Source organism: Jaculus jaculus, chromosome 8 (assembly GCF_020740685.1).
Source record: "Jaculus jaculus isolate mJacJac1 chromosome 8, mJacJac1.mat.Y.cur, whole genome shotgun sequence".
NCBI classification, from domain to species: Eukaryota; Metazoa; Chordata; class Mammalia; order Rodentia; family Dipodidae; genus Jaculus; species Jaculus jaculus.
This window is the reverse complement of record NC_059109.1, coordinates 110,520,399-110,539,124: the sequence shown is the minus strand read 5'-3', so window position 1 is coordinate 110,539,124 and position 18,726 is coordinate 110,520,399. Positions and strand designations below refer to the sequence as shown.

Genomic DNA, 18,726 nt, shown 5'->3' with positions numbered 1-18,726 from the left:
GTCCTCTGGCCTACACACACACAATGTGTTAATGGACTGAATACAGTGCTCTTAGCCGGGCCTGGTGGCGCGCACCTTTAATCCCAGCACTCGGGAGGTAAAGGTAGGAGGATCTCCATGAGTTCGAGGCCACTCTGAGACTACATAGTGAATTCCAGGTCAGCCTGGGCTAGAGAGCAAGACCCTACCTCGAGAACCCTTCGCCCCCCCCCAAAGAAAAAAGAGGCCAGTGTTTCCCCTGGAATGTCTGTGTAAGACCCAGCCTTGCCCGCTCCTCCTCCAGGAAGCCCTCCCTGACTAGATGGGCTCTGGACTCTGGAGGGTACTTGTTCTTGCACCCCCCACTCCCTCACCCCCCCCCCCAAAAAAAAACACACAGCACAATGCCTAACTTTAAATGTCAGGTCCAGTCCAAAGTAGCAAGAGGAAAACAGACCAGCTTTACTTCAGCAAGGGAGGAAGTAGGGGGAGGAGAGGGAGGACAGGCAGGGCAGCGGAGGGAGGCGTGGGCTCCACGCTAGGGCGGTCTGCACTGGCAGCCGTTGACACGTACAGGCGACACCCAGTGATGACCGGGCGGTCACTTCTTCCACTCCTTCCTCTCGTAGTCCCAGCGGGAGGCCAGGCCCTGCACGGGGTTGCTCTTCATGTCCAGGAGGCGCTGCAGCTGCTGGGCTTTTCTCTCGTCGGTCAAGGTGACAGGCTTCTCGGGGAACACTGCGGGGAGGACGAGGCTGAGACGGCGGCCACAGCACATGCTCCTGCAGGCCATCTCCCCGGTGAGCCCAGGTCAGGGTCCCCTGCGCAGAGGGGCGCCCCTCCACCCCACCCCCCTCCGCGCTCCTTGGCTCCCGGACCTCTCGGTTCTGATCTCACTTTCTGGTAGAATTAGAATTGAGCCAAGGTCCTGCCCCGCCCTGAGCCGCGGGTCCCCATCCACCTCTGAGGCCAATGGGAGCAGAGGCACCCGAATCCTCCCACTCCCCCACCTGGGTGGCCTGGGACAAGTCACTTCACCTCTCCCGCCTCACCTACCAGCGCTAGGCTGGGAGGGCTGTGGGGTTGGAGTTGCTATTGAGGGGTTCCACGCAGAGCTGGGCAGACAGCAAGCGCCCACTGCAGACTCCCACTCGCCAGGACGGGCGAGAGAGCTGCTTGTGTGGCCTGGGGGAGGGGGAGGTAGATGACCCATATTCACTTTAGAAACCAGTGGTGTTGGCGCTGGCTTGTGACCCTAGAGATGCTGAGGCAGGAGGATAGAAAATGCCAGGCCAGACTGATATACACAGAAAGATTCTGTCTCAGAAAATCCAAAATAAGATAAAATCATAAATAAATACCAAGGGGGAGCAACACTTAACCCTAAGGCTAAAGGAGTGGGGATTTGAAAGGCCCTTATCTGTGGACCAGAAAAGGCCTGGGAGCTGGAGTTTCCAACCCTAAATACACCTCTGGCCCACCTGGCTAATAAGATGGACCCAGCTGGTCCAGCCTCCATCCTTGCTACTTTCTATCCCAGGGATGAGCAGGGAAGGCCCCTGTGATGCACCAAGACCTGGGCTAGACCATGTTGTTTCCCAAAGACTTTCTCATTTCATACTCATGAGGCAGGAATTCCCATGGAGTGTCTACAGAAGAAGCACTAGAAACAGTCAGTGGCTGGGCGTGGTGGAGGCTCACACCTGTGCGCCCAGCACTCAGGAGGCAGAGGCAGGAGAATCACATTGGAAGCCGGGATGGTATACAGGGACAATAGGGAAACTGTCTTAAATGATTAAGAAAGCTGGACGTGATGGCTTGCGCTTTAAATCCCAGCACTCAGGAGGCAGAGCTGTGAGTTTGAAACCACTCTGAGACTACAGAGTGAATTCCAGGTCAGCCTGGGCTAGAGTGAGACCCTACCTCAAAAAACCAAAAAAGAAAAAAAAAAAAAACAATAATAATTATCATTGTTTGTTTGTTTTTTTTTTTTTTTTTTTTGAGGTAGGGTCTCACTCTAGCCCAGCTTGGCCTGGAATTCACTGTGGAGTCTCAGGGTGGCCTTGAACTCATGGCAATCCTCCTATCTCTGCCTTCTCAGTGCTGGGATTAAAGGCCTGCTCACCACCAGCGCCAGCTCTCACCATTATTATTTTTTTTTTAAAGAAGGAACCTGGGGGCAGGGGAAGTGGCTAAGCAGGTTAAGAACACTTGCTACGCAGACACGAAGAACTGAGTTTGATCCCCCGTTGCCCATGTAAAAAGCCATGGTTGGGGCTGGAGAGGTGGCTTAGCAGTTAAGGCATTTGCCTGCAAAGCCAAAGGACCACGGTTCGATTCCCCAGGACACATGTAAACTAGATGCACAAAGTGGCACATGCATCGGGAGTTTGTTTGCAGTGGCTGGAGGCCCTGGCATGCCCATTCTCTCATTCGCTCTTCCTCTCAATAAATTAAAATAAATAAAATAAAAAACCATGCTTGGCTGCACACACATGTAACCCCAACACTGAGCAAGGTGGAGAGAGAAGGCTCTCTCAGGTTCGCTGGTCAGCCAGGCTAACCAAAATGTGGGGTGCTCCAGGTTCAGTGAGAGACTCGGCTTCAGGGAAATAAGGTGGAAGAGAGATAGAAGGAAGACTCCAATATCCTCTTCTGAATTCCACACACATGTTCATGGTGTATGTGCATGAACACATACATGTGCATGCACCACAATCACACCCACACCACATAGTACACACACCAGAAAAAAAAAAAAAAGAAAGAAACCTAGGTGTAGTACTGTAACCCAGCACTTGAGAATCTGAGACAGGAGGATTACTGAAAGTTTGAGTCCATTGAGCTCCACATTAGCCTGGCCTACAAAGTGAGATCCTGTCTTTTAAAAGCAGGGCGGGGGCTAGAGAGATGGTTCAGTACTTAAAGGCACTTGCTAGGCAAGCTCTGCTAGCCTGGGTTCCATTCCCCACTACCAATATAAAGCCAGATGCACCAAGTGATGCATGTATCTGAAGTTCGTTTGCAGTGGCAAGAGGACCTGGCATGCCCATTCTCCCTCTCATTTTCTCTCTTTCCTTACAAGGAAATAAATAAAAAATATTAAAAAAAAAATCAAACGGGAAAGTGTGGGGAGGGAGGGAATTACCATGGGATATATTTTATAATCATGAAAAATGTTAATAAAAATTTAAAAAAAAAAAGGCAATATCAAGCGAGGCATGGTGGCAAATGCTTTTAATCCCAGCACTCAGGAGGCAGAGATAGGAAGATCACCATGAGTTTGAGGTCACCCTAAGGTAACAGAGTAAATTCTAGGCCAGCCTGAGCTAGGCTAAAGCAAGACCCTACCTTCAAAACAAAAACAAAAACAAAGGCAATGTCATATCCCTTATTCAGCTGTTATGAAGTTCAACTTGAAATAAAGTATACTTTTTAAAAAAAAAACAACAAAAAAACAGGGCTGGTGGGATGGCTGGGCAAATAAGGTGCTTGCCTGCAAAACCTAAGGACCCAAGTTCTATTCCTCAGTATGCACTTAAAGTCAGATGTTCAAGGTGGTGCATGCGTCTGGAGTTTATTTGCAGTGGCTAGAGAACCTGGCATGCACATTCTCTTTCCATCTGCCTCTCTCCCTCTCTCTCTCTCTCTCTCAAGTAAGTAAGTAAGTAAGTAAATAAATAAATAAAATATTTAAAAAATAGAAAAACAATGAAATATCTTATAAAATACATGGCTAATACCCACCAATCCCACCAGTCAGTACCACCATTCATGACAATGTGCCAAGCAGTGACCTTCTCATTAAACTGTCACAAGAACCCAGAGATACCAACTATTACTCTGACTTTACAGATGAGAAAGCTGGAGTTTAATGAGATGGATTCCCTACATTAATTTATTTGTTGTTGTTGTTTTGAGATAGGGTCTCACTCTAGCCCAGGCTGACCTGGAATTCGCTATGTAATCTCAGGGTGGCCTCAAACTCCTGGCGATCCTCCTACCTCTGCCCCCCACGTGTTGGAATTAAAGACGTGCACCACCATGCCTGGCAAGAAGCCAAGTTTTCCCCTTCACCTTCCAGGTGCCCTTAAGAGCCTGGCCAGTGGCTATGGCTGCAAAGGCATGGCCCAGCCTGCAGCTAGATGAGGCGTCCACTCACCATAGACCCGCTGCCACCAAATCAGCAGACCGGTGAGTCCAATGAAAAAGAAGACACAGCCCATCACAGTCTTCCACTCGCTGGAGCGACGGTTCATCTCAGCGAAGCTTTCCCTGAACTGGAGCCGGTACACTGGAGGCAGGTGGGGTGGAAAAGAGGCGGGGTCGGGCTCATGTGCGTCCACACCCAGGATCCTGGAGCCAGCTGTCCCCTCCCTGCAGCAGATGCTCATCACCAAGCCCATTTCTTTTTTTTTTTTTTTTTCCCCCAGAGGCAGGATCTCACTCTAGCCCAGGCTGTCCTGGAATTCACTATGGAGTCTCAGGGTGGCCTTGAACTCACTGTGATCCTCCTACCTCTGCCTCCCGAGTGCTGGGATTAAAGGTGTGTGCCGGGCTGGAGAGATGGCTTAGTGGTTAAGCGCTTGCCTGTGAAGCCTAAGGACCACGGTTCCAGGCTCGATTCTCCAGGACCCATGTTAGCCAGATGCACAAGAGGGTGCATGTGTCTGGAGTTTGTTTGCAGTGACTAGAGGCCCTGGCATGCCCATTCTCTCTCTCTCTCTGCCTGTCGCTCTCAAATAAATAAATAAATAAATAAAAATAAACAAAAAAAAAAAGTTTAAAGGTGTGTGCCATCACGCCCAGCTAAATCTTTTTTTTTTTTTTGCATGTACATGTGTGTGATATGGGTTTATGTATATTCTGAGCGCATAGGTGCGTGTGTGTAGGGTGTACATGCATTGATGTTAGGTGTCTCTTCCTCTATCATTTTATACTTTGTTTTTAGATAGAGTCTCTCACTAAATCTGAGGCTCACTAATCTGGCTCGACTAGCTAGCTAGCAAGCCCTAGGGGCCCTGTCTCTACCTCCCTGTGACGGGATTGTATGGCCAGCTTTTCACGTGGGTGCGTGGGAATCGAACTCAGGTCCTCGTGCTTGTGCACCAAATACTTTACTGACCGAGCCATCTCTCCAGCTCCGTTTTTTTTTTTTTAATTTTTTGTTGATTTTTATTTATTTGAGAGTGACAAAAAGAGAAAGAGGCAGAGAGAGAGAGACAGAGGCAGATAGAGACAGAGAATGGGCGCGCCAGGGCCTCCAGCCACTGCAAACAAACTCCAGACGCGTGCGCCCCCTTGTGCATCTGGCTAATGTGGGTCCTGGGGAATGGAGCCTCAAACTGGGGTCCTTAGGCTTCATAGGCAAGCGCTTAACCACTATGCCATCTCTCCAGCCCTCCTTTTCTTTTTTTTTTTTTACTCACCCATAGTCTCACTTTGAGATCCTCCTGCCTGAGTGCTGGGATTACAGGTGTGTGCTCCCACATCAGAATTTGTTTTTTTTTTTTCTTTTCCAGTAGAGAGAGGGAGAGAGAGAGAATGAATGGGTACATGCCAGGGCTTCTAACTGCTGCAAACAAACTCCAGATGCATGCGCCACTTGGTGTATCTGGCTTTATGTGGGTATTGAGGAATCAAATCTTAACCACTGAGCCATTTCTCCAGCTTGGAATTTTTTTTTAATGTTTTTATTTTTATTTATTTGAGAGAGAGAGAAGAAGAGGCAAAAAGAGTGAGAGAGAATAGGCGCACCAGGGCCTCCAGCTGCTGCAAACGAACTCCATACGCATGTGCCACCTTGTGCATCTGGGTTACGTGGGATCTGGGGAATCGAATTTGGGTCCTTTGGCTTTACAGGCAGGTGCCTTAACTGTTAAGCCATCTCTCTAGCCTCTAGCCTGGATTATTTATTTATTTACTTGAAAGAGAGGAGAGAGAAGCAGATAGAGAGAGAGAGAGAGAATAAGTGCACCAGGGTCTCCAGTCGCTGCAAATGAACTCCTGATGATGCGCCCCCTTGTGCATCTGGCTTTATGTGGGTCCTGGGGAATCGAGCTTGCAGGAGGGGTGGGGAAGAGGCGGGGGGAGAGACTGGTGTGGTTTGAATGTAAAATGCCTCCCGTGCACTCATGCATTTGTACTTAATCCCCTGTAGGTGCCTCGGCTTTGGAGGATTGTGGAACCTTTAGGAGATGGAGCATTGCTGGAGGAAGTGTGACCCTGGAGGTGTGCCTTGTGGAAGTTACTTACATCCGGCCCCGGTTGCTATGATCTCTCCCACCCCACGCCTCACACTGAACATAAACCCTTGCCTCCCTTCAGCAGCTTTCGGTCCTGTATTTTCTTTCCTTTTCAATTTTTTATATTTATTTATTTATTTATCTATTGGTTTTTTGAGGTAGGGTCTCACTCTGGCCCAGGCTGACCTGGGATTCACTATGTAGTCTCAGGGTGACCTCGAATTCACAGCGATCTTCTACCTCTGCCTCCCGAGTGCTGGGATTAAAGGCACGCACCACCACACCCGGCTCTGTGTTTTCTTTTTTATTTTATTTTATTTATTTGTTTATTTGAGAGAGAAGCAGATAGGGGGAGAGAGAGAGAGAGAGAGAGAGAGAGAGAGAATGGGCATGCCAGGGCCTCCACCCACTGCAAATGAACTCCAGATGCACGTGCTGCCTTGTGCATCTGCCATTACATGGGTACTAGGGAATCGAACCTGAGTCGTTTGGCTTTGTAGGTAAGCACTTAAACTGCTAAACCACCTCTCCAGTCCTCTTTTCTTTCTTTCTTTCTTTTTTTAAATTATTTATTTGCAAGGACATAGCAAGAGAGAAGAGAGACACAGAGAGAGAATGAGTGCACCAGGGCAGGCGTCTAGCCATTGCAAATGAATTCTAGATGCATGTGCCACCTTGTGCATCTGGCTTAGGTGGATATGGGGGAATTATTAGGCTTTGCAGGCAATGCCTTAACCATTAAGCCATCTCTGCAGCCCTGGTCCTGGCCTTTTTTTTTTTTTTTTTTTTTTTGAGGTAGTGTATCACTCTTTCCCAGGCTGACCTGGAGACTGACCTCAAACTCACAGTGATCCTCCTGCCTCTGCCTCCCCAGTGCTGAGATTACAGGTGTGTGCCACCCCTCCCAGCAGTCCTGTATTCGGTTCCAGCGATGTGAAAGTAACTGACATAGAGACTGACCTCATTCTCTCTTCCTCCCTGCCTTCCCCTGCCTTCCTGCCTTCCTTCTTGTTTTCTTTCCTCCTTTTTCCCTTTCTTCCTCCCCTCTTTCCTTTTTCTTTTTCTTTTTTAATTTTAATTTTTATTTATTTGAGAGCAACAGAGAGAGAAAGAGAGAGAGAATGGGCGTGTTGGGGCCTCCAGCCACTGCAAACGAACTCCAGATGCGTGTGCCCCCTTGTGCATCTGGCTTACATGGGTCCTGGGGAACCGAGCCTCGAACCGGGGTCCTTAGGCTTCACAGGCAAGCGCTTAACTGCTAAGCCATCTCTCCGGCCCTCCTTCCTCCCCCACCTTTCTTGCTTGCTTCCTTCCTGTCATCCTCTCTCCTTCCCTTCCTCCCCTCTTGCCTTCCTCCTTTTCATTCCTTCATAGCTGTTCTTGAACTTTTGTAACTGTTGCCCGATGTGAACAGTGCTTTCTTTGTATGTTAAATAGGAAAATGACTGTGTGAAGGGAAATGGGAGCTGGCAGCGGCTCCTGGGGTGGAACCATGTTGGGTTGGCGCATTTGGGCATTTGGCCGTGACAGTGAGTCTCCACCCAGCCAGAGCAGACAGGAGAAAGGAGCCAGGGCGAGGAGGGATGGAGGAGCCCCTTCCCTCCAGCAGTAAGGCTGTCAGGGGCCAAATTTCTTCGCATCTTGGGCAAAGCCACTCTGTGCTGAGCCCTGGCACTCTCCTGTAACTCACCAAGGGAGCACACAGCCTTCTATGGAGCCCAGGGTTTGGCAGCCCCAGAAGGGCCCTGGTGCCATGATCTGTGTGGGTGTAGATCCTGCCCTCTGCGGCCAGTGACTCAACAGTGAGCTATGAGAGTACCACCTTCACTGCCAGGCCAGCTTCGGGCAAGTGAACGGTGGGTACTGGGCATGCTTTGTGACACTTAGGGGAACAAGGAAATGGAGGTGTCCTTTTCTCATTTGGAAGGGAGAAAGAGGGAGGGAGATGAAAGGGAGAGACGTGAAAGAAAGAAAAGGAAGCTGGGCATGGTGGCACACACTTTTAATCCCAGCACTCGGGAGGCAGAGGTAGGAGGATTGCCGTGAGTTCGAGGCCACCCTGAGACTCCATAGTGAGTTCCAGGTCAGGCAGAGCAGTGGTCATGTGGGCTCTCAGGGCAATGATGCAGCTGGCTAGCTCCTTGCTGTATTCCCAGAGCCTGGCCTTGTAGTAGGTGCCTGTAAGGTGGTGGATGAACCAGCAGTGCCTCTGCCCACTAGGACCCCCTGAAACACAAGGGGTCAGTCTGGGTTCCACTGTTTATAGAATGAGCCTAGAGGGCTCCAGATATCAAAAGTCAGTCCAGGGCTATGCAGCCCACCTGCCTCCCAGGTCCCATCCCTGCTTGCCACCCACCTCACCCGCCTCTCTCTGTGTCCCACCTAGTGACCACCAGGACCCTCCCATGCCTCCTGCTGTGACACCCTTCCCCGTGCTGTTCCCATTCCCTTGCAGGGCTCTCCCCCTCCCTCCAAGACCTCTGCATTTCATCAGTCCCTGGGATACATGCCACCTCAGCCACACCGTCCCACTTTGCCCTTATTGGACTGTGAAGGCAGGAACCTTCCAGGTGACACGCCTCATGTTCCCACTGTCACAGTCAGCCACCAAGGTTCAGTGACTAAAAGAATGAAGGAAGGAACTCCACCCCTCTGTTCATTCAGATGTACGGGGCTTTCCATCTCTGGGCCTCTCCATGCCTCCCTCCACCCCAGCAAGCCAGCCCCGCCGCAGAACATACGGGCCACCTTCTCCTCTTGGCTCAGCTGGGCCCAGCTGCCCTTCTCCTTCTCCTTCAGGGCCTGCTGCTCCGCGGTGAGCTCTGTGCAGTAGGGCTCATCGGGCATGGGGTAGGAACGCTGAGCGTAGTGGTTGGTATAGTAGGGGGCCATCTTCCCCTGGCTGCGGGCTGTAGGCACAAGAGAGGAAGCTGGGTCCAGGCTGCTCCTAGGGTTGTCCTGTCTCTCTCTGTGATATCAATCTTTAAAAAAGGCTGCATTTACTTATTTACTTATTTTATTTTGGTTTTTCGAGGTAGGGTTTCACTGTAGCTCAGGCTGACCTGGAATTCACTGTGTAGTCCCAGGGTGGTCTCGAACTCACAACGATCCTCATACCTCTGCCTCCTGAGCTCTGGGATTAAAGGCGTGCGCCACCACGCCCGGCCTAGGGCTGCATTTATTGAGCACTTTACTGACTGCCAGCTTAAGGCAACCTTGTGAGTTGGCTCATTGGCTTCATCATTGCAAGCCAGGTGCTGTGGTGGTCATCTCGTTTGAAGACACTGAGCAGCTAAGTGACCGGCTGAGATTCACGGCAAGAGGGAACAGGACCAGACCCACAGGTCGGCCCCGCTGGCTGCAAACCCCATGTTTTCTTGGGAAGATCTAAGCCAGGGGGTGCATGTGAGGCTGAGGCCCGCAGTGGACGGAGGCTCACGGAGGGAATGTAAGTAAGGTTCCCGGGGTGAATGTCTCTGCAAACTGTGAAGTGGCTGGAGTGGCTTTAGTCAGCTGGGCTGGGCTGCCCCAAGTCCCCGCGCCTTGCCCTGCTTCCACCTGGCACACTCCAAGGGTCTCTCGCAGCACCTGGCACAGCCCAGTGCTCAGTAATCACAGCTCCTCCCTTCCTCTGGAAGAAGCTGCTCAGCACAGCTGAGCCCAGAGTCCACAAGTGTGGCCAGGCTGCCCAGAGCAAGGCTGGACAACAGAGGGTGTTAATAGAGATGTTACTGTTTATTGACACCAGTGGTGCCCACCCTAAGGAAAGCACTAACACAGCCTTGGCTAAGGGTCTCATCTTTCTCTCTCTCTCTTTTTTTTTTTTTCTTTAACTTTGGTTGTTTGAGGTGGATTGTATGCATGTTAATATGAGTGTGGGCGCACATGTGTGCAGACACGCATGTGTGTACGTGGACGCCAGAGTAAAACCTCAGATGTTATCCTCACGGAGGCCATTCACCTCCATGGACACAGGGTCTGTCACCCGCCTTGGAATTCACCAAACTAGCTGGCTAGAGAAATCCAGAGACCTGCCTGTCTCTGCCTCCCAGCACGTTCTCTGTGGGTAACTGGGGATTGAACTCAGATCCTAACACTTGCACAGCAAAAGTTATACCCGCTGAGCTATCTCTCCAGCCTGTTGCTTTTTTTTTTTTTTTTTTTTTTGAAACATGGTCTCCCTGTGCGGCCCAGGTTGAGCCTCCTGCCTCAGTTTCCCAAGTATTTGGGATTACAAGCATGAGCCACCACACCCAGCTCGGGTGCTGCCTCTTCTAGTATCATATCCCCTGTGGCCTAGCTGCTCATCTGAGGAATAGAGTCACAGTAAGGCGCAGTAAGGGCTCAACAAATGTTGTCTTATTCTCCTGAGCCTGGCAGTAAGGCCCTCTGCTATCTGGCCGAAGTTTCTTCTTCTTTGGGTCTCTTTCCTCTGGACTAGCCTAGGTTAGAAAGAATTCAGGGGCCCCGTCCTCTTGCAGCAGCACGCCCCCCCCAACACACAAGCGACTTAGTGTCTTGAGGTACCGGTGGGGAGCAGGCCCTGAGGAAGCCTGGAATAAAGGGGTCCTCAGTAGCCTCCAGGACCCGGGAGAGGGGTTGGGGAAAGTGGTACGTGGCAGTTTGCAGGACCGCCCGCCGGAGCTCTGGCAGTGGGCTGGGAAGGAGGAGTCTTGGCTTACCACTGCCTCCTGGGCTGTGGGTCCCTCGGGTCCCGAGTCCTCCTCCCGTCGTCCTCAGCACCCAGCTCCTGGCGGCTCTGGAGAACATCTGGGGAGCGGGCTGTGCCCCTCAAGGTCAGAGTCCTTTGCCCGGACTCGCTGGGTGTGCGAAGGTTCCACGGGGGAGTTACGCTTCCGTCCCTGACCCTTTCCATTTTGTCTAATTTTCCCGTGAGGGTAGGTGGGGGCTGCAGATGCCTGGACACCCCCCGCCCCCCTCCGCCCACCCCCGCCAGCGTTAGGTCTTCTGTTCACCAGTGAGAAGGGGAAGGAAGTCAAACGCTCTGGGTCGGGTCTGAACAGTTTGGGGCTGGGCGCCTGCGTTCGGATGCCAGCCCCATCACAGCCAGCTTGCCCTCCCCCAGATGTCTTCCCACGTCGAGGAGTGCTGAGCCTCCCAGCAGGGCCATCTGCAGAAGTCTCCGCGCAGATGCTCCCTGCCCCGCCTCCCAGATCCCTCTCTAAGTGGCTGCCTACGTGACCACCGCCTGCTCAGCTGGATTGGGGGTGGGGGGCAGGCTGAGCCCCACCACCCCTGCCTGGGGACCAGCAGGGTCTGCTATCGCAAGGGCACTGCACATCTGGGAGAGAAAGGGGCCAGCTCACCTCTGGAAAGAGAGAAGCACCACCCCACACACACCTCCAGGAGGACTAGAGCATTCTGCATGCAAGCAGAAGTGGTGGTGGGGGGTCCTCAGCAGCAGGAAGACGGGGCTGCACGGTGATGCAGGAGCGCCCCGGAAGGGTAACTTCCAGGAACCCCCTACCCTTCTCTGAAGGGGGACCTTGCTCCCCACTCACCTCTCGGGCTGGCGGCTGGAGCGATCCCGGGTCTGCACTGCCGAGAGACTGGCCCGAGGGGACCCGAGCTCGGCCCCGCCCCCCAGCCTCCCTCCCCGCCCCCCGCGTGGGAACATCCCGCCTTCGCCGCCCGCCCGAGCATCGGGTCGAGTCCCGGAGGGGCGCGGGGAACGCGGGCGGTCACGATGCCTCCAGAGACACCCCCCCCCCACCCCGGGGGCTGTCAGCCCTGGGCAGTCCCGAGAGAGGGAGGACCCCGCCGCCACACCTTTGCTCCTGGCCATCCATCCCTCCTGGAGGGCACGACTCGCTAGCCTTCCAGCCCGGGTCCCTGGTGCCTGCCCCCACACCCTCGAGTAAACAAATAAATATTAAAAAGAAAAAGAAGGGCTGGAGGGAAGGCTTAGCAGTTAGGGCGCGCTAGCCTGCAAAGCCAAAGAGTCCCAGGACTCACGTCAGCCAGATGGACCAGGGGACACATACAGTTTGCAGTGGCTGAAGGCCCTGGCGTGCCCATTCTCTCTCTGTCTACCTCTCGCCTCCCCCCACCCCACAATAAAATAAATAAATAAATAAATAAAACTTAAAAAGAAAAGGATGCTGAGCATGATGGTGCATGCCTTTAATCCCAGCACTCAGGAAGGTGTGGTAGGAGGATTGCTGTAAATTCAAGGCCACCCTAAGACTACACAGTGAATTCCAGGTCAGCCTGGCCTAGAGTGAGATCCTACTTGGAAAAACAAGAACAAAAACAAAACAAGAAAGAAAGAAAGAAAAAAGAGAGGGCTAGGGAGATTACTCAGCAGTTAAAGTCCCTTGCTTGCTTGCAAAGCCCACCTACCTAGGTTCAATTCTTCAGTGGGTGATCCAGGTTCAATTTTCTAATTGTTCTTGTAAAAAACAGATGCATTTGCAGCAGCAGGAGATCCTGATGTGCACGCGTGCACACACAAATGTTTAACTTATTTATTTATAAGAGAGAGAATGGGCACACCAGGGCCTCTAGACACTGCAAGCGAACTCCAGGCTCATGCCACCTTGTATATCTGGCTTACGTGGGTTTTGGGGAATGGAACCTGGGTCTCTTAGCTTTGCAGACAAGTGCCTTAACGGCTAGGCAATCTCTCTAGTCCCACAATAGTTTTTTTTTTTTTTTAACTTTTTAAAATTTATTTATTTATTTATTTAAGAGCGACAGACACAGAGAGAAAGACAGATAGAGGGAGAGAGAGAGAATGGGTGCGCCAGGGCTTCCAGCCTCTGCAAACGAACTCCAGACGCGTGCGCCCCTTGTGCATCTGGCTAATGTGGGACCTGGGGAACCGAGCCTTGAACCGGGGTCCTTAGGCTTCACAGGCAAGCACTTAACCGCTAAGCCATCTCTCCAGCCCAGTTTTTTTTTTTTTTTTAAGAGGGAGGGAAAAATAGGGAGCAAGAGGGAAAAGAAGTATGGGGAGGAAGATGGAGAGACACGAAACTCCCATGGGCTTCACATATTAGCTTTGTGGGCCAGGCAAGTAGGAGCACACCTTTTTTTTTTTTCTGAGGTAGGGTCTCACTCTAGCCCAGGCTGACCTGGCTGACCTGGAAGTCTCTATGTAATCTCAGGGTGGCCTTGAACTCACAGTGATCCTCCTACCTCTGCCTCCTGAGTGCTGGAATTAAAGGCATGATGGTACATGCCTGGGCTAGAGTGAGACCCTGCCTTGAAAAAAAAGGGGGGGGGCTGGAGAGAGCGCAGTGGTTAAGGTGCTTACCTGCAAAACCTAAGGACTTAAGTTCAATTCCCCAGTACCCACATAGGGCCAGATGCACAAGGTGGCACATGCATCTGGAGTATGTCTGCAGCAGCTAGAGGGCTAGAGGCTCTGACACACCCATTCATTCCTTCTCTCTCTCTCTCTGTCTGCTTGCAAATAAATAAATAAAAATAATAAAATAGGCTGGGGAAATGGTTTAGAGGTTAAGGTGTTGGCCTGCAAAGCCTAAAGACCCCAGCTCAACTCCCCAGGACCCCCATAAGCCAGATGCACAAGAGGGTACATGCATTTGGAGTTCATTTGCAGTGGTTGGAGGCCCTGATGTGCCAATTCTCTCTTTCTCTCTATCTGCCTCTTCCTCTCCCTCTCTCAAATAAATAAATAAATTATTTATTTATTTATTTAAATAATAATATTAATTAATTAATTAGCCAGACATGGTAGCACACACTTTTAATCCCAGCACTCAGGAGGCTGAGGTAGGAGGATTGCTGTAAGTCTGAGACCAGCCTAGAGTTACAAAGTGAGTTTGAAGTTAGTCTGGGCTACAGTGAGACCTTGCCTTGAAAAATATATATATTTTTTAATTAATAGAACTGGAGAGATGGCTTAGCAATTAAGTGCCTGCCTGCAAAGCCTAAGGACCCAGGTTCAATTCCCCAGTACCATGTAAGCCTGATGCACAAGGTAGCACATGCATCTGGAGTTCTTTTGCAGTGGCTGGAGGCCCTGGCACGCCTGTTCTCTGTCTTTCTCTCTCTCTGTCTCTCTCTCTCTCTCCTCCCTCCCTCCCTCCCTTTCCCTCTCTTTGTCAAACACATAAGTAATACATAAATGTTAAAAGAATTTATTGAAATTGGGCCAATGAAGCTTGCCTGTAATACTTCATAGTCTGGAGGCTAAGACATAAAAATCTCAACTTCAAGACTATGTAGCCAGACCCCACCACCTCCACCACCATCACATACACCTCAAAAAAGGAGGAAGCTATAGCCAGACATGGTGGCGCATGCCTTTAATCCCAGCACTTAGGAGGCAGAGGTAGGAGGATTCCCTTGAGATCAAGACCACCCTGAGACTACATAGTGAGTTCCAGGTCAGCCTGGGCTAGAGTGAGACCCTACCTTGAAAAAACAAAAAAAAGCTAAAACTTTTTTAAAAAGGAGGGAGCCAGGCGTGGTGGCACATGCTTGTATTCCCCCCGCTCAGAGAGCTCACGTCTTAAGTGAAAGCGCTCCAGTACTTGTCTCACCGCCCACATAAATGCTGGTTGTGGTAAATAACTATAGTCCCAATGCTGGGAATGCAGACACAGAAGGATCCCAGGGGCTCATGGGAGTTTCAGCGCGATGACAAAACCCTGTTTCTAAAAGAGGTGGATGGAGGGCTGGAGAGTTTGCTCAGTGGTTAAAGTGCTTGCCTGCAAAGTCTAACAACCCGTGTTCAATTCCCCACTACCCACATAAAACCAGATGCACAGAGTGGCACATGTGTCCGGAGTCCATTTGCAGTGGATGAAGGCCCTGGTGTGCCCGTTCTCTCTGCCTCTCTCTCTTTCTCCTTGCAAATAAATAAATATTTTTTAAAAGGTGGATGGGCAGGGGAGATGGTTAAAGGCACTTGCTTGCAACACCTGCCAGCCTAGGTGAGTCCCCAGCATCCACATAAAGCTAAAGGCAAAAAGTGGTGCAGGCATCTGGTGTTCACTTGTAGCAGCAAGAAACCCTGGCATGTGCACGTGTGTGTGCGTGTGTGTGTGTGTGTGTGTGTGTGTGCATGCACACACACACCCACTAATTAAGGACAGTGTTTCTAAGGATGGCCCTGAAAATTGTCCTCTGGGCTCCACATACACACAGACACCCATGGACACGCACTTGCATATACACATACATCCACACACATAAGCACTTACAGATTCCCCACACACATATGCAAAAAATAATAAAATAAAGTGGAGGGTAGAATGCTTACCTAGCTGGCATAAGCAAGGCCCTGGGTTTGATCTTACATTACAAAAACAAAAAATAAAATAAGAAAATTGGGGTAGAGGCTTGGGAGATGGTTCAGCAGTTAAAGAAGCCTTATTGCAAAGCCTGCCAGCCCAGGTTCAATTCTCAAGCACTCACATAAAGCTGGATGCAGGCTGGAGAGATGGCTTAGCAGTTAAGGCACTTGCCTGCAAAGCCTAAGGACCCGGGTTTGATTCCCCAGTGCCTAGGTAAACCAGATGCACAAGGTGGCACATGTATCTGGAATTTGTTTGCATTGTCTGGAGGCCCTGGTATGCCCTTCATTTTTTGTTTGTTTGTTTAGTTTTTTTAAATTTTTTGGTTTTTATTTATTTATTTGAGAGTGACAGACAGAGAGAGAAAGAGGCAGATAGATAAATAGAGAACGGGCATGCTAGGGCCTCTAGCCACAGCAAAGGACCTCCAGACGCATGCGCCCCTTGTGCATCTGGCTAACGTGGGTCCTTGGGAATCGAGCCTCGAACTGGGATCCTTAGGCTTGACAAGCAAGCGCTTAACCACTAAGCCATCTCTCCAGCCCTGTTTTTTTTTGTTTTTTTTGAGGTAGGGTTTCACTGTAGCTCAGGCGTTGACTTGGAATTTATTATGTAATCTCAGTGTAGCTTTGAACTCATGGTGATCCTCTTACCTCTGCTTCCCAAGTGCTGGCATTAAAGGTGTGCTCCACCACGCCCAGGTTGGTGGGCCCATCCTATCCGCCTCTCTCTCTCTCTCATTAATAAATAAATAAATAAATAAATAAATAAATAAATAAATAAATAACGGTTTTAAAACACTGGATGCAAAATGATGCATGTATCTGTGATCACAACAAGCCTATGACAGTGAGAGGCAGATCCAGGAGATTCTGAAGCTCATGGGTCAGAGGCAAAAGCCCCTGGGTCAAAGAAGTTGGAGCACAGATGCCTTAAGGTGGCATGTGCGGTCCTTACATACACAGGCGGGAGGCTGGCGAAGGGGAGAGATGGGCGGAGCCATCAACCAGGGGCCTCCTAGGCGGAGGTGTGGAGCAGAGCGTGAATTCAGTCGACCTAGTCTGGGATTGTCAGCACACTGATGGATGTGGGTCTCCACTGTGAACCAGGACCAGAGGTTTCCAGGTACCCTGCTCTGTGTACACAGCACGTGCCCAGCTCCCACCCATTCTTCCGGGTTGCCAGCAAGGCCATTAGGACCTGTTCCGGTGAGTTTCTGGAGGAAAGGGGTTGAATCCCTGGGGTAAGAAAAGCCTGGAAGCGAGCCGGGCGTGGTGGCGCACACCTTTAATCCCAGCACTAGGGAGGCAGAGGTAGGAGAATCGCCGTGAGTTCAAGGCCACCCTGAGACTACAGAGTTAATTCCAGGTCAGCCTGGACCAGAGTGAGACCCTACCTCGAAAAACCAAAAAAAAAAGAAAAAGAAAAGAAAAGAAAAGCCTGGAAGGATGGAGACTCAAGGGAAACTGCTAGGAAGAGCCTAGAGCATGGCGTGGATCTCCTTCATCCTGGACATGGGCACAGAGTTCTGAGAAGGCCAGCGTGGGATCCTGGGGTTCAGATGGCCCCCAGCGCAGGCCTGGCTCTGCCGGGCCCTCTGGTGATCCTCCCAAGAGCTGCTCCTCCCTTCCCCCCAATCAAGGTAAGTCCAGATTTGAGAGATCCACAGGACCCCAAGGCTACCTTAACTCTTGGACACTGACTAGGTCCTGTAGAATAGCTCCCAGGAACAGAGGACAGGGGAAGACACCCCCTCCCGTACGGCCATTGCTGAGCATTTTCTGGAGGTCCTGAACCAGAAGATAGATGAACTCTTCCAGGAGTCACTCAGGGGTCCTGGCCAGGGAGTGGGTCTTCCCCTGAGTAGCCTGCTGGGGCCAGGTGTGGTGGCACATGCCTGTAATCTCAGCACTTGGGAGTTGGAGGCAGGAAGATCAGGGGTTCAAAGTCATCCTTGGATACACAGTGAGTTCCTGACCAGGTTGGTCTCCATGGAACCCTGTCTCAGTGAAAAAAACCAAGGGGCTGGGAGATGGCTCAGAGGTTAAAGGTGCTTACACACCAAGCCTGCCTGCCTGAGTTAAGGTGTCTGCCTGCAAAGGCGAAGTATCCCGGTTCAACTCTCCAGGCTCCATGTAAGCCAGATGCACAAGGGGACACACACATCTGTAGTTCATTTTCAGTGGCTGAAGGCCCTGCCATACCCATTCTCTCCCTCTCTCTCTCTCTTCCCCCTCTTTCTCTCTCAAATAAATAAATAAATAAAATACATTTAAAAGTGAACAATGGAGTCACACACAAAATTATTTTTTAAAAAGCTGGGACATTACACTCCAAAGTTTTCCTCTGACTTCCATATACATGCTATGGCATGCATGTCCATTGGCATGCATAAACACACACAAATAAATTTTTTAAAAAATTTATTTTTGGTTTTTCAAGGCAGGATCTCACTCTAGCCCAGGCTGACTTAGAATTTACTATGTAGTCTCAGTGTGGCCTCGAACTCACGGCAACCCTCCTACCTCTGCCTCCTGTGTGCTGGGATTAAAGGCATTTGCCACAATACTGATTTAAAAAAAAATTTTTTTTAAGTACAATCTGAGCTGGGTGTGGTGGCACACGCCATTAATCCCAGCACACAGGAGGCAGAGGTAGGAGGGTTGCCGTGAGTTCGAGGCCATCCTGAGACTACATACTGAATTCCAGGTCAGCCTGGGCTAGAGTGAAACCCTACCTCAAAAAACTAAAATATATAAATAAAAATATAGCAAGGACTGGAGGTGGGAGGGAGTTGTCCTTTCCTGTCAGCCTTGAGGGGCCTCTGTGGAGACCCTACAGAAAAGGACATCTTGCATCCACTTGATCATCTCTGGGGAGCCCAAGCATCTGCCCAGACCTAGTGACCTGACAACACACTGGAGTGGTGAGGAGCTGATCGCAGTGATGGCGGAGTTAACTGGATATGGCTGGTCCTGGAAGCCCGGGACAGCAGGAGCTGCGGAGGCGGGGCCAGTTGAGAGGAAATGGGACCATGGCGCAGAAAGACTCATCTGTCAGGGCAGGACCTATCCCTCAAGCAACTGTAACCACAAGCCTGCAACACTAAACCTGGCTTGTTGATCTTATAGAGCCTCCTATAGTCCAGGCAGCCTCAAACTTGATATATAGACAAAGCTGTTCTTTTTAAAAAAATTATTGTAAGCCGGGCG

General features: G+C 50.7%; 1 protein-coding gene across 5 annotated transcripts; it reads right to left on the bottom strand.

Moving 5' to 3' along the window:
- Positions 1–388: 388 nt before the first annotated feature.
- On the bottom strand, positions 389–11,808 carry LOC101598728. Of its 5 annotated transcripts, none has more exons than XM_045157819.1 (5): positions 11,747–11,808; positions 10,907–11,044; positions 8,966–9,133; positions 4,142–4,273; positions 389–717 (listed from the first exon to the last, which is right to left on the bottom strand). In XM_045157819.1, exons 2-5 carry the CDS (start codon positions 10,992–10,994, stop codon positions 581–583), a joined length of 525 nt encoding a protein of 174 aa, XP_045013754.1. In that variant the 5' UTR covers positions 10,995–11,044; positions 11,747–11,808; the 3' UTR covers positions 389–580. The 5 variants fall into 5 exon arrangements, with proteins under 5 accessions (XP_045013754.1, XP_004668123.2, XP_045013756.1 ...); XM_004668066.2 differs by having other exon boundaries at positions 10,907–11,006; positions 11,747–11,777; XM_045157821.1 differs by lacking the exon at positions 11,747–11,808 and adding an exon at positions 11,552–11,570 and having other exon boundaries at positions 10,907–11,006.
- Positions 11,809–18,726: the final 6,918 nt, after the last annotated feature.

Excerpts from the sequence above, each read along its gene's own strand:
- LOC101598728 (XM_045157819.1), bottom strand. The coding sequence starts at position 10,994 with ATGTTCTCCAGAGCCGCCAGGAGCTGGGTGCTGAGGACGACGGGAGGA. Across the intron at positions 4,274-8,965 it reads CCAAGAGGAGAAGGTGGCCC|TGTACCGGCTCCAGTTCAGG; the intron begins GTATGTTCTGCG and ends ACCTGCCTCCAG. Across the intron at positions 718-4,141 it reads TTGGTGGCAGCGGGTCTATG|TGTTCCCCGAGAAGCCTGTC; the intron begins GTGAGTGGACGC and ends TCCTCCCCGCAG.